At 42.4% G+C, this 10,611-nt stretch overlaps 1 protein-coding gene across 1 annotated transcript in view; it reads left to right on the forward strand.

Moving 5' to 3' along the window:
• The first annotated feature begins 722 nt into the window (after nucleotides 1-722).
• Ser (protein serrate) overlaps nucleotides 723-10,611 on the forward strand; it is a 79,488-nt gene continuing 69,599 nt past the window's right edge. Inside the window, exon 1 of the mRNA XM_011498008.1 lies at nucleotides 723-1,527. Within this exon, the coding sequence (XP_011496310.1) occupies nucleotides 1,480-1,527 (48 nt within the window). The 5' untranslated portion in view covers nucleotides 723-1,479. The remainder of the gene's footprint in view (nucleotides 1,528-10,611) is intronic.

Below are 10,611 nucleotides of genomic sequence, written 5' to 3' on the forward strand. Positions count from 1 at the left end.
TCCTCGCATGTGTCGAGCATCGGAGGAGGCGCCCCAATCGTCACGTCCCATCTCCGTCTAATTCAGCTCCGGGCCCAAGAGCCGAGAGTGAGTGCAGTGAGTGAGAGCAGCCAGTGGTGAGGACGTTTCGGCGCGTAATGAGCCGCCGTCGCCGCGACGCGTAACCCGGTGCAAGAGCGAGTGGAGGAGTCGGTGGAGGAGACCGAGGAGGAGCGACAACGTGTCCCGGGCGCGGTGCCTGGACACCTGTACGCGCTCGGGGGGCTAGGATCGCGATCCCGTGGTTACGGCTGGGGCCCGAGACGGCCTAGAGACGGGCCAGAGACAGGCAAGAGACGACGCGAGAGGAGAGAAGGGGTCACGAGTTCTCCGGGTCAGGTCGCGGGCCAACGGCGGCTGGAAGCCCGAGCCGCGAGAGAGTTCGCCAGGAGGTGGGCCAGATAGAGCTGCTCCAGTGGAGGGGACGAGGACATCAGCTTCGCCGCTCTCATAGCAAACGTCGCCCGCCATCTTCCATGTATCCCCGCAGCCTCCGAACGCGGTGAACGGCTCGTGGATGAAGAAGAGCCGCGGATAGACAGATACACGGATATTATTACGCACGGCTATAGCTAGCTAGACAGTTAGATAAGCGTTGATTAAGTGAGAAGGGTGAGGGAGGAGTGAGTGATAGAGATTTAAAGAGAGAGAGATAGAGAGAAAGAGAGAGAGAGAGAGAGAGAGAGAGAGAGAGAGTGAGTGAGAGAGCGGACGTATCGTGGGAGCGCGGGCGCCGATTTAGCAGCGGCGCTCGTCGTCTGTCCTCGTGCGGCACGGCGAACCTCGGGGCGGATCGCCAGAGCGAGGACGGGAGGAGCCGCTCACGAGAGTGCCATCGTACCGGGAACAAAGGGGCCAGAGGTCGTGCTCTCCGGGCACGCGCCTACCGCCGACGAAGAGGTGCCACAGGTTCACCTGTTGCGCGGCAGGCGCCACGCGAGGTCGCTCGACCGAGAGGGAGGTGGAGGAGGAGGAGGCGGAGGAGGCTCGGGGCGCCGAGCCAGTGCCAGTGCTGGATTTATAAAAGTGCAGTGTGAATTTTTTCCTCGGTAGCTCGAGCGCCGCCGGAGTGCCAGCCGGAGGAGCCGCGAGCGGCAAGAGGAGGGAAGAGGAGCCCCTCCTCGAGGAGTCTGACGAGGAGCGGTTGTGTGGCCGGGCTTTTTTTTTCCTTTTTTTCCATTTTTTTCGCCGCGATCGTTATTTCCGGTCCTCGAGCACGAGCGCCGAGGATAAGTGATTCGGTTGCGGTTGTTGGGGCGCGTACGTGGGTATCCATCTATGCGCCTCGACAGTGAGCCGAGTTCGAGGAGTGTTCTTGGCTTCGACTGCCGGCCGTCACAGGATAGATACTAGGGCGAGACCGAACGGAGTCGAGGATCGGCGTGAGTGATTCATAAGACGTGTGGTGATGCGGTAGTCGCGAGATACCCGAGGGAAGCCATGAGGGCGGCCGCCGCCTACGTCCTGCTTCTTGCCCACCTCATACAGGTAACGCAACGCACAATAAATATCTAATTATGGGAAGATTGTCGCTGGTAATGGGGAGTTGGTATTATTTTGCGGGCCACTCCTCTTTCCATCGCCCACGACGGAGAGTCTCGTTATTTCGAAACTCTTTTGGTTCGGGGGTCTATGGGTATCGAGGATGGCAGTGGACGTACATTAGGTATTGTTGATGATAATTGTATGGGCGCAAAGTCGTATCTTAGCCGGGACACTTTGATGCGGAAGCGCATACGTCATGCATGAAATTCAGCGGGGCGAAGGTTTTGGTGAGACGATAATAAACGATAGCCGTTGAGAAATGAATTACGATTGTAGTTTGTTATCGCAAGTGAAACGATGACGCGCGGTGAGCGTTTAAGGCAACTTGTTGTATATAAGCTCCGAGGTCATAATTGCCGTCGTATTAGGCTTACCAAGGGATAAGAGCTTATGAAACACATTCGTTGCAATTGTTTTTTTTTTTTTTTTTTTTTTTTTTATAAATGATCGACGATGTATCGGCGCTGCCTGAACAGTTGATATACTTATCGGCATTGCGGTATCTTATGGGAAGTCGACAAAATTTAAGCGAAAATCTTATGTTAAATATACTCTATGGTAAGTGATGGTGCCGAGAAGGGAGGCACTTGATGTTTGGCTCGAATGGATAGGACGAGACAGGGTTTAAAATCCTAGCGTACTCCCCACCTTTTTACCCGTGTGTTGGGCCATTTGATGAAAAGTAGCGAGGGAATGGTTGAGCGTGTGCGGGCTCAAGTGTCATAAACGGTCGGATGTTTGGCAACTACGTTTCTAGTGGCGAGGAGTGTCGTAAATGAAAGTACATATGCCAAGAAGCCGAACCAGATGTTTAATTGCAGAGGGATTATCTTCTCCATTCTCGCATAATAAAATTTAAAATATTCCCCCCATGTGGTGCAATTGTGGCAATACTAAATTATATCTTCGAGCTCGGGACTTCGGCACATTTATGCGCCTCTAAATAGAAAGTGTCAGAACAAGTGGATGGGGTAACGGCCAAACATATGCCACCGGATCTGATACTTACTTGCATCTGGTTAAAAGGGAGTATGAGCGCTTAGCGCAATGACGCAAACAGTGTAAAATTACAATTTGAGTCGATTCGCAAGATACTTTCGGCAAATGCTGTTCGCATAATTACTAATCATTAGCATGTAGATTTGACAAGCGTCGGCTCCAATATATTATTAGCTTTAACATAATATTCATTGAAATATAAGATGGAGAGGAGAAAGGATGAGGAGAAGAGGAAGAGGAGGATCAAGAAGAAGAAGAAGAAGAAGAAGAAGAAGAAGAAGAAGAAGAAGAAGAAGAAGAAGAAGAAGAAGAAGAAGAAGAAGAAGAAGAAGAAGAAGAAGAAGAAGAAGAAGAAGAAGAAGAAGAAGAAGAAGAAGAAGAAGAAGAAGAAGAAGAAGAAGAAGAAGAAGAAGAAGAAGAAGAAGAAGAAGAAGAAGAAGAAGAAGAAGAAGAAGAAGAAGAAGAAGAAGAAGAAGAAGAAGAAGAAGAAGAAGAAGAAGAAGAAGAAGAAGAAGAAGAAGAAGAAGAAGAAGAAGAAGAAGAAGAAGAAGAAGAAGAAGAAGAAGAAGAAGAAGAAGAAGAAGAAGAAGAAGAAGAAGAAGAAGAAGAAGAAGAAGAAGAAGAAGAAGAAGAAGAAGAAGAAGAAGAAGAAGAAGAAGAAGAAGAAGAAGAAGAAGAAGAAGAAGAAGAAGAAGAAGAAGAAGAAGAAGAAGAAGAAGAAGAAGAAGAAGAAGAAGAAGAAGAAGAAGAAGAAGAAGAAGAAGAAGAAGAAGAAGAAGAAGAAGAAGAAGAAGAAGAAGTAGAAGAAGAAGAAGATGATGATGATGAAGAAGATGAAGAAGATGAAGAAGATGAAGATGATGATGATGATGATGATGATGACGAAAGTAATCGTTACATAACAATGCGTACGTTTTCATGACTTTCCAATGAGTGCTGATTATTTTTTGGAATGTACAGATCCTAATCCAGCGATAAAATCGGCAACGGCTGATTACTACTTAGTCTAATTAATCGATGGACTGTCCCGTTTTAAGAGCTAATCATACATTTGATTGAAAAATCGCGTAAGCCTAATGGTTTAAGAAATTATTACTACTTGCAAATGAACATATTGGCATTGCGTAAACACGAGTCTCTACGCGCATTATCCGTTCATTGAAAAGTTTGTTTCGAATCGAGAAACGATAGATGCATGGCCGCTCCAATCTTAAATACGAGCTACAGTTGATGGCAAGTTAGCCTCCGCTGACCCCCGCGACGCCGTCGAGAGCTTCCTCGCTCTCTCCCTTTCTCTCTCTCTCTCTCTCTCTGTCTCTCTCTCTCTCTCTATCTATCTCTCTCTCTTTCTCTATCTCTCTCTATCTATCTATCTATCTCACTGTCTCGCTGTTTCTCTATTTCTTATATCACTACCGTAGACCAACACATACATAGATCCGTTTCCGGTCTCATCGCGAGCGGTGCAAGACAAGAAGACAAAAAGAGTGTGCGCGCACACACAACACTGAAAGAGAGAGAGAGAGAGAGAGAGAGAAAGACAGAGAGACAAGGGGGGCCGTGCATGCATATGCGATTATCGCGGCATACAAGAGGTTCTCGACCGGGATAATTCAGCCTCTGAGAGAGAGAGAGAGACAGAGAGACAAGGGGGGCCGTGCATGCATATGCGATTATCGCGGCATACAAGAGGTTCTCGACCGGGATAATTCAGCCTCTACCGGGGAAATTACGGTGAAATTAGAGGGAAGGCGTTATTGTTTTGCCCGCACTTCTGTTTGCTAAAGCCAGTAGATAAACGCTGTCTGATAAGGGATAACCCTTTGTTTGCCGTAGGCGGTCGCGTGTGCCAACTGCGGCTGAAAAACACTTTGTGCGCCTTGATTGTTTATTTACGGTGATGGTTGGTGCTTCTGTCGCCTCGAGCCATTATGCATACGATTTTTCGTCCGTTCCATTGCATCTCAATTAGCGTACTTTTATCGATTTATTTATTTACGCATCCTCGACGCGTTTACCGTCGCTAATTCCCGTCGGTTTTGCCTACACTGGAAATCATTGCCGCCCCGCTGTTCTTTCACGACACTTTTGTGTCAATGTTACGATAAACGCTAGTCTTGGCTATTTATACTCGAATGTGACATTGTTACTGCAGATGAAACGAAGCTAATTATGACAGTTATATGAGAACGTTACGAGTTGCAAATACAAAAGGAAGATAAACGATTATCGTTTCGTTATTTAGCAGCATTTCGTTATTTATTTACGTATGAATAATAATTTGTCGTTTTAAATCATCTTTTCTCCTCGAATGCAAAGAGGCAGACTCTTTACATGATATTTGTCATTAATATTACCGGGACGAGAGAAAATACATAGACACGAGATGAATTTATTGGGAATAAATAGACAAATAAAGTCCTTTTAATAGTGTTCCAATCTAAAAAAAAAAAAAAAGGAAAAGAAAAAAAAGCTGACTTATCGTCAGATGTAATTTTAATGTAGATAAATGTATCGAATGTACCTATCCTATAAATAACCGCGCTTTGTTGAAAAATCTGTCGTTTGACAGGATGCCGGGCAATTAAAGCAAATAACAATATTGGCTAAGAAACAGTCATTTGGTAAAACGACGCGAAATATTTCCAGAGTTTGAGAGCAATTTTTTGAATAGCGCTCAGCCGCTGCCGAGATAAGCATTCCCGCGTATCCCTCGTGTTTCCACACATGTATACACGGTGTCGCGTCGCGCGAAAACGCGATAAATCAGTCGCCAATCCGAATAGAATTTACAAAGAGCGCGAAAAAGGAAAGGCAAGTAGCCCTGAAGCGGTCGCGGCGACGGCTTGAATTTTCAATAGTGCGCGCTCCTATGAAATTTCCCAGGCGCTCGGCCAAGCTCGGTCAATAATTCTCGGGTTCCCGAAGAAAGCACAGCTCTGGTAAATCAAAAGCCGCCTCTTGCGAATCGACGACGATATCCGACGAGACGCAGGTCTTCCTTGCGCAACACGTCCATCTCGTTTTCTCTTACTCGTATTTGCTAGTTACTTCTTCCAGCTTCTCGCTAACAAAGAGCTGTGGAAGAGCTGTGGAACTCTCTTATGAGTGGGGAAGGAGGTGGGTGAAGGTGTGTAGTAGTAGTAGTAGTAGTAGTAGTAGTAGTAGTAGTAGTAGTAGTAGTTTTGGATTTGCGATGTTTAGTCTCGACGGTGCGGATCGGAATTTTAGTTATGCACTCCAGAGTGCATCGGTAAATGGATTTATGGCTGAGTAAATCGTTTGTTGCTCCTACGTGTTGCTTTTAGCTCGATTTCACAATGAAAGGACTTGGACTAACTTATCCCCTAAATTCGCACACTTTGGCTCCTATGCTTTAAATCTCGAGCTCGAGGTTTTTTTCACAAGACCCTTTACGTAGTTTTGGAATGTGCAAACTAACTGTAGAAGGTTTCTTGCTTTTTTAAAAGCTTTGCGACCAAAAATTCAGAAGGCAGTATTAAAGTAGTTGCTTGAATGTAGTAAATTAATGCCTAATTTAGAATACGGTTCTGCATTTTTCATAAATCGAAAGATTTTGTTAATCACAAGCAATTATTATATTTTAATTTTAGCATATGTACTTGAGAAATGCGGGGAAATTAAATTATCATTATCTCAGCTGAACGTGGAATGTTAATATGAAAAGGAATATGTCTTTCACTATTATGAGAAAATATTTAATTCGTATTTAAGTAAGTATTTAATCTGTTTTTTATGATTTTTCACGAGAGTATGAATTACAATTTACGAAAATTGTTGGATTTAGCGTTTAGACGTATGGTTACTACGATAAGGATATAACAACGAAAGTCATCGATCTTTTAAAGTCTATGTCAGCAAATCTTTTCTGCGAGCTTGCGCTATCTTCCGTATAATCGGCGAATTTTCGATCTGTTCGTTGGAGCAGTTGATAAAAGCGAATGAGAATGATGAATCAGTGGTAATCGAAGGTATTTTAAGCCGTCCAGTAATTTTTAGTAAACGCTTTAGATATCCTCTTGGTTGAAATGACCTTTAATTACCAATGACGCGCGTATCGTTAAAAATGATTGCGTAAATTTGTCGCCCCATGGGATAGGGAGAGTGACCAGGTAGGGGTGACTTTGTAGATGTTCGTTGAGCAGCATTGAGGTGCTATTGTTAAAATTAGAAAGAAAAAATAATATTTCAATTTAATTATTCTTGGCTTATCGCTACTGTTATTTGCCTCTTGATAGTCAAACGTTTAATGACTCCTGGGAGGCTCTTCGATCTTATAGAAAGTGGTGGACATTTGGCCACTGATTTTTAAATGACCGCTTAAATTGCGATGATGTATGCCGAGGTTTTTGCTGATGTCGGGGCGCGTGTGATTAAAGACTTTTAACGGCCTCTTGCGCAGAGATTTTCTCGCTTAATTGTGGACATACGTTAGACGGTTCCTTGACCAAGTGAGTCCGATTTAAGTGACATTTGCAAGATTTTATTGAATTATTTTATTTTCTCATCAATCTGAATGAAAGCGGCATGTAGTATTAGTAATTATGATTATGAATACATCACTAAAATTAAAATTTTCTCTAAATAATTAATTATGATTGGGTTAATTATTCATAGGAGAGAAAATGCAATTAATGTCTAAAATAAAATGGAAGTATCTTTAAGCAATAAACAAAATTTTACAGAATCAATGTCGTATCATTCTTTTTTTCATCTTCTTTTTTTCTTTTTTATAAACACAGCACAAAACAGAGATATGAAGAACATAAGATAGAAATACATAATTTCGATACATTGCAACATCGTCTTATTCATTTTGCATTAAAATTCAACTCTCGAATACCAATGTACGTTACTCATTATAGAGCTTTCAAAACAGAAGATTTCCGAGGTGATGAAATATTGCAGTTCACTTTGCAAACAATTCAGATGAAGATTTGAATGGAAGTATTATTTGCCCATGCGTAACAATACCGGAACACGAAAAATTTTTCAGAACACGACATAACAGTAGAATATAGTTATATTTTATTTTTTTTCAAATATAAATATTTATAAACTTTCTATTGCTAATTAATTTTCATTATATGTGTTTTGTAAATTTGTCTAGTTACACTGAAAAGAATTAAAGCTTAGTATACCAAAGGAACAGTAAGATATTAGAAAGTAGGAAAAAAAATGGAGATATAGATATATATATATATATATATATATATATATATATATATAGAGAGAGAGAGAGAGAGAGAGAGAGAGAAAGCGGAGTGAGAACGAAGCATATTGATGCATCACTTTAGACGATCTATGTCGCTATCTTCGTTGGTCCTTCTCGGTGTTCCATGAGTAAGAATAATGGCGAGGTTATATAGACAACGACGAAAAGTCTTCGTGCTTGCGCTCGCTTGCTTATTACTTACTCTCTTCATGTTTCTCGTTGCCTGCAGTACAACTACAAATACACTCATGTATGCATGCAGTATTGCCTAAGGGGACCGTCGAGAGCAGAGTTTAAAATGACTTTCGAGAAGAGCCGCTTGCTGATGCTGCTTCCCGTTCGGTCGATTTCTTTCATCTGCAATTAAAGCTAAACGAGAGGGGTACGGAGAGAAGCAAAGACACGAGAGAGAGAGAGAGAGAGAGAGAGAGAGAGAGAAAGAGAGAGAGAGAGAGAGAGACTCTTTCAATTTTAAGTCAAGTCCTATTACAGTTACAAACATTCAATTTTAAGTCAAGTCCTATTACAGTTACAAACACGTGGCGGTTACGCGATCGTAAGTCGCGACGAAAATTTGCGGCTACTTCTCTCGGTCCGGGCACTCCTTTTTTTCTTTGTCCTTCTCGTCCACTTGAAGCGTTACCACGGTCCAAGCGTATTCGAGTTTTTTTTTTGCCTCACGATGCCGCTAGCAGGAGTGTGTCGACCTCCTTACACACTGCTCGCCCTTGTTTTTTTTGCTTTTTTTTAATTTTGTTTTCATATTGTGCATAGATGGGAGAGGTGAGCTTTTACTTTATTTTCACCGCAAGAATTTGGTAATAAAAGAGCACTTAAGGGCAGTTACTTTTCTGATTGGCTGCAATATAAGAACAGATTTTAGGAACGTTGGCTACTTCTTTTCGTCAACGCGAGCGTAAATAACCGTGTGCTAGATTTTTATATCAGGATGCTGAATTTAATATTATTTACGAATTAAGCATTATAAAATTAAATATTGAACTTATTAGTACTGATATTAGTAAGATATTCAACATTGTTTCATTTCTTATATAGGCATTGATATTTGCCATTTAATTCAAATTTTATAATTTTTGAAGCTCCGGCTGTTTAATTCTTCCGTTCTCAATATTATTTAAAGTCGAATATATCACATGTCGCGCGGCATACGATTTTTCTCACAATCATAACTTTAATTATCCCAATATTCATCTATATTGTGAATTGCCATGTGAATAAGCAATTTTGATACTTAGTCAAATATCAATATACCTACGCAATCGTTTATCCGGAAAGTATATACAAGTCAATTTTTAAGGCCAATTAATGCCACTGTATTCGATGTAAATTCAATATAGACGTTTAATAAACACGTGCTCCAATTCGAGCCGAAAGCCCAATATTTTCCAGCTGTTTGACTCGACTAAGGCCATTCGTAAGCTTTCTATAATAAATGTAATATCAGACAGGACAGTCTAAAAGGGAATTGGTTTGGTCGGGCGGAGAGACAGCCATGGTTGTGGTAGAGCTGGTGGGAAGGGGACCCAGTAAAAAAAAACAGTAATAATAACAATAACAACAACAAAAGCAACAATAAAAACAACAACAACCACCAAAAGTAACACCGAAGGGAAAGAATGGAGGCTATTTTCATAAACGAGCCCTTATCGGCCATCAATAATACGAGCAAGACAACGTGAGTCGTTCCTGAATGAGGGATTCCCCTATAAAAAACAGGCAGTCCCGAGAGTTTCGCAAAGCGCGCCACGACCAAGTTGTCTGGTGGAGCTCACAGCGGGTGCGCGGCTAAGTGCCGAATAACAGTAGTAAATCTTGGCCGCTGCTCTTGAAAGGATGGGTCCGTGGAGGAAGGACAGGAAGAAAGGTTGGGACGAGGTGCATTACGGAGGACTTCCGTGCCGGAGCAAGGATCGCGAGGTAAGTGCGCGCTGGGCCCCTGCAGGATAATCGGGCAGCCGAACGCGACTGTTAGCCACGGCAATTGCAGGACGCCCCTAGCAATTATCGCGTGTAGGCCCCGTTAAGGCAGCAACTGCGGCATCGGTGCTCCTAACCACTAGCGAAAGAAAGAGACCGATCTATTATATACATACATACGTACATACATACATATATATATATATATATATATATATACGCGAGACTCTGCGGAATTTCCGTCTTATTCGACTCGGCAGAGCCCGACTACTCTGCGATCCACGCCTACCTCCTCCTTTTTCTCCCAACATCTCGCCGGAGGATACTTCGTTGCTCCTCTATTTGCTCTAGGCCTATACTTTCGTGAATAAAACCCCGTTCGTTTCTGTCCCTCAGCGGCGCTTTCAAATATTTTTCGTTAGGAGGATTGCTCGCAAGAACGCGAAGCATCCATAAAGCACAAGAAGTACTGACGGTAATTAAGTGTAAACTCAACTAGCTTGTTCAATCTGGGTCCCGCATTTAATTGCAATAACACTAAATCTTCTTCAAATGTAATGATCGTATTAAAATGGGAAAAGGAAAATTTTCTCGTTTTGGTGGGTATTGCATTATCCATGGACGCAGAAAGTTAAATGCGAAAAATTTTGGAGGAGGAACAAAAGTGCATTTACAATCCTTCGGCTTCTGGTCATTTGCCCTTGAAAGTTAATGAGCTGTTTGAGAAAAATTTTTAATTTTTGCAATATTGCCCTCCCGACCAATTATTAATATGGTAAAAAATGAAATTTTTCACATCTCTTTCTCATAAATTTAGCGGTACATTCACGCTCTTCTGTTAAATTTATTGCGCT

This window comes from Ceratosolen solmsi, unplaced genomic scaffold (genome assembly GCF_000503995.2).
Source record: "Ceratosolen solmsi marchali unplaced genomic scaffold, CerSol_1.0 scaffold14, whole genome shotgun sequence".
Classification (NCBI taxonomy): domain Eukaryota; kingdom Metazoa; phylum Arthropoda; class Insecta; order Hymenoptera; family Agaonidae; genus Ceratosolen; species Ceratosolen solmsi.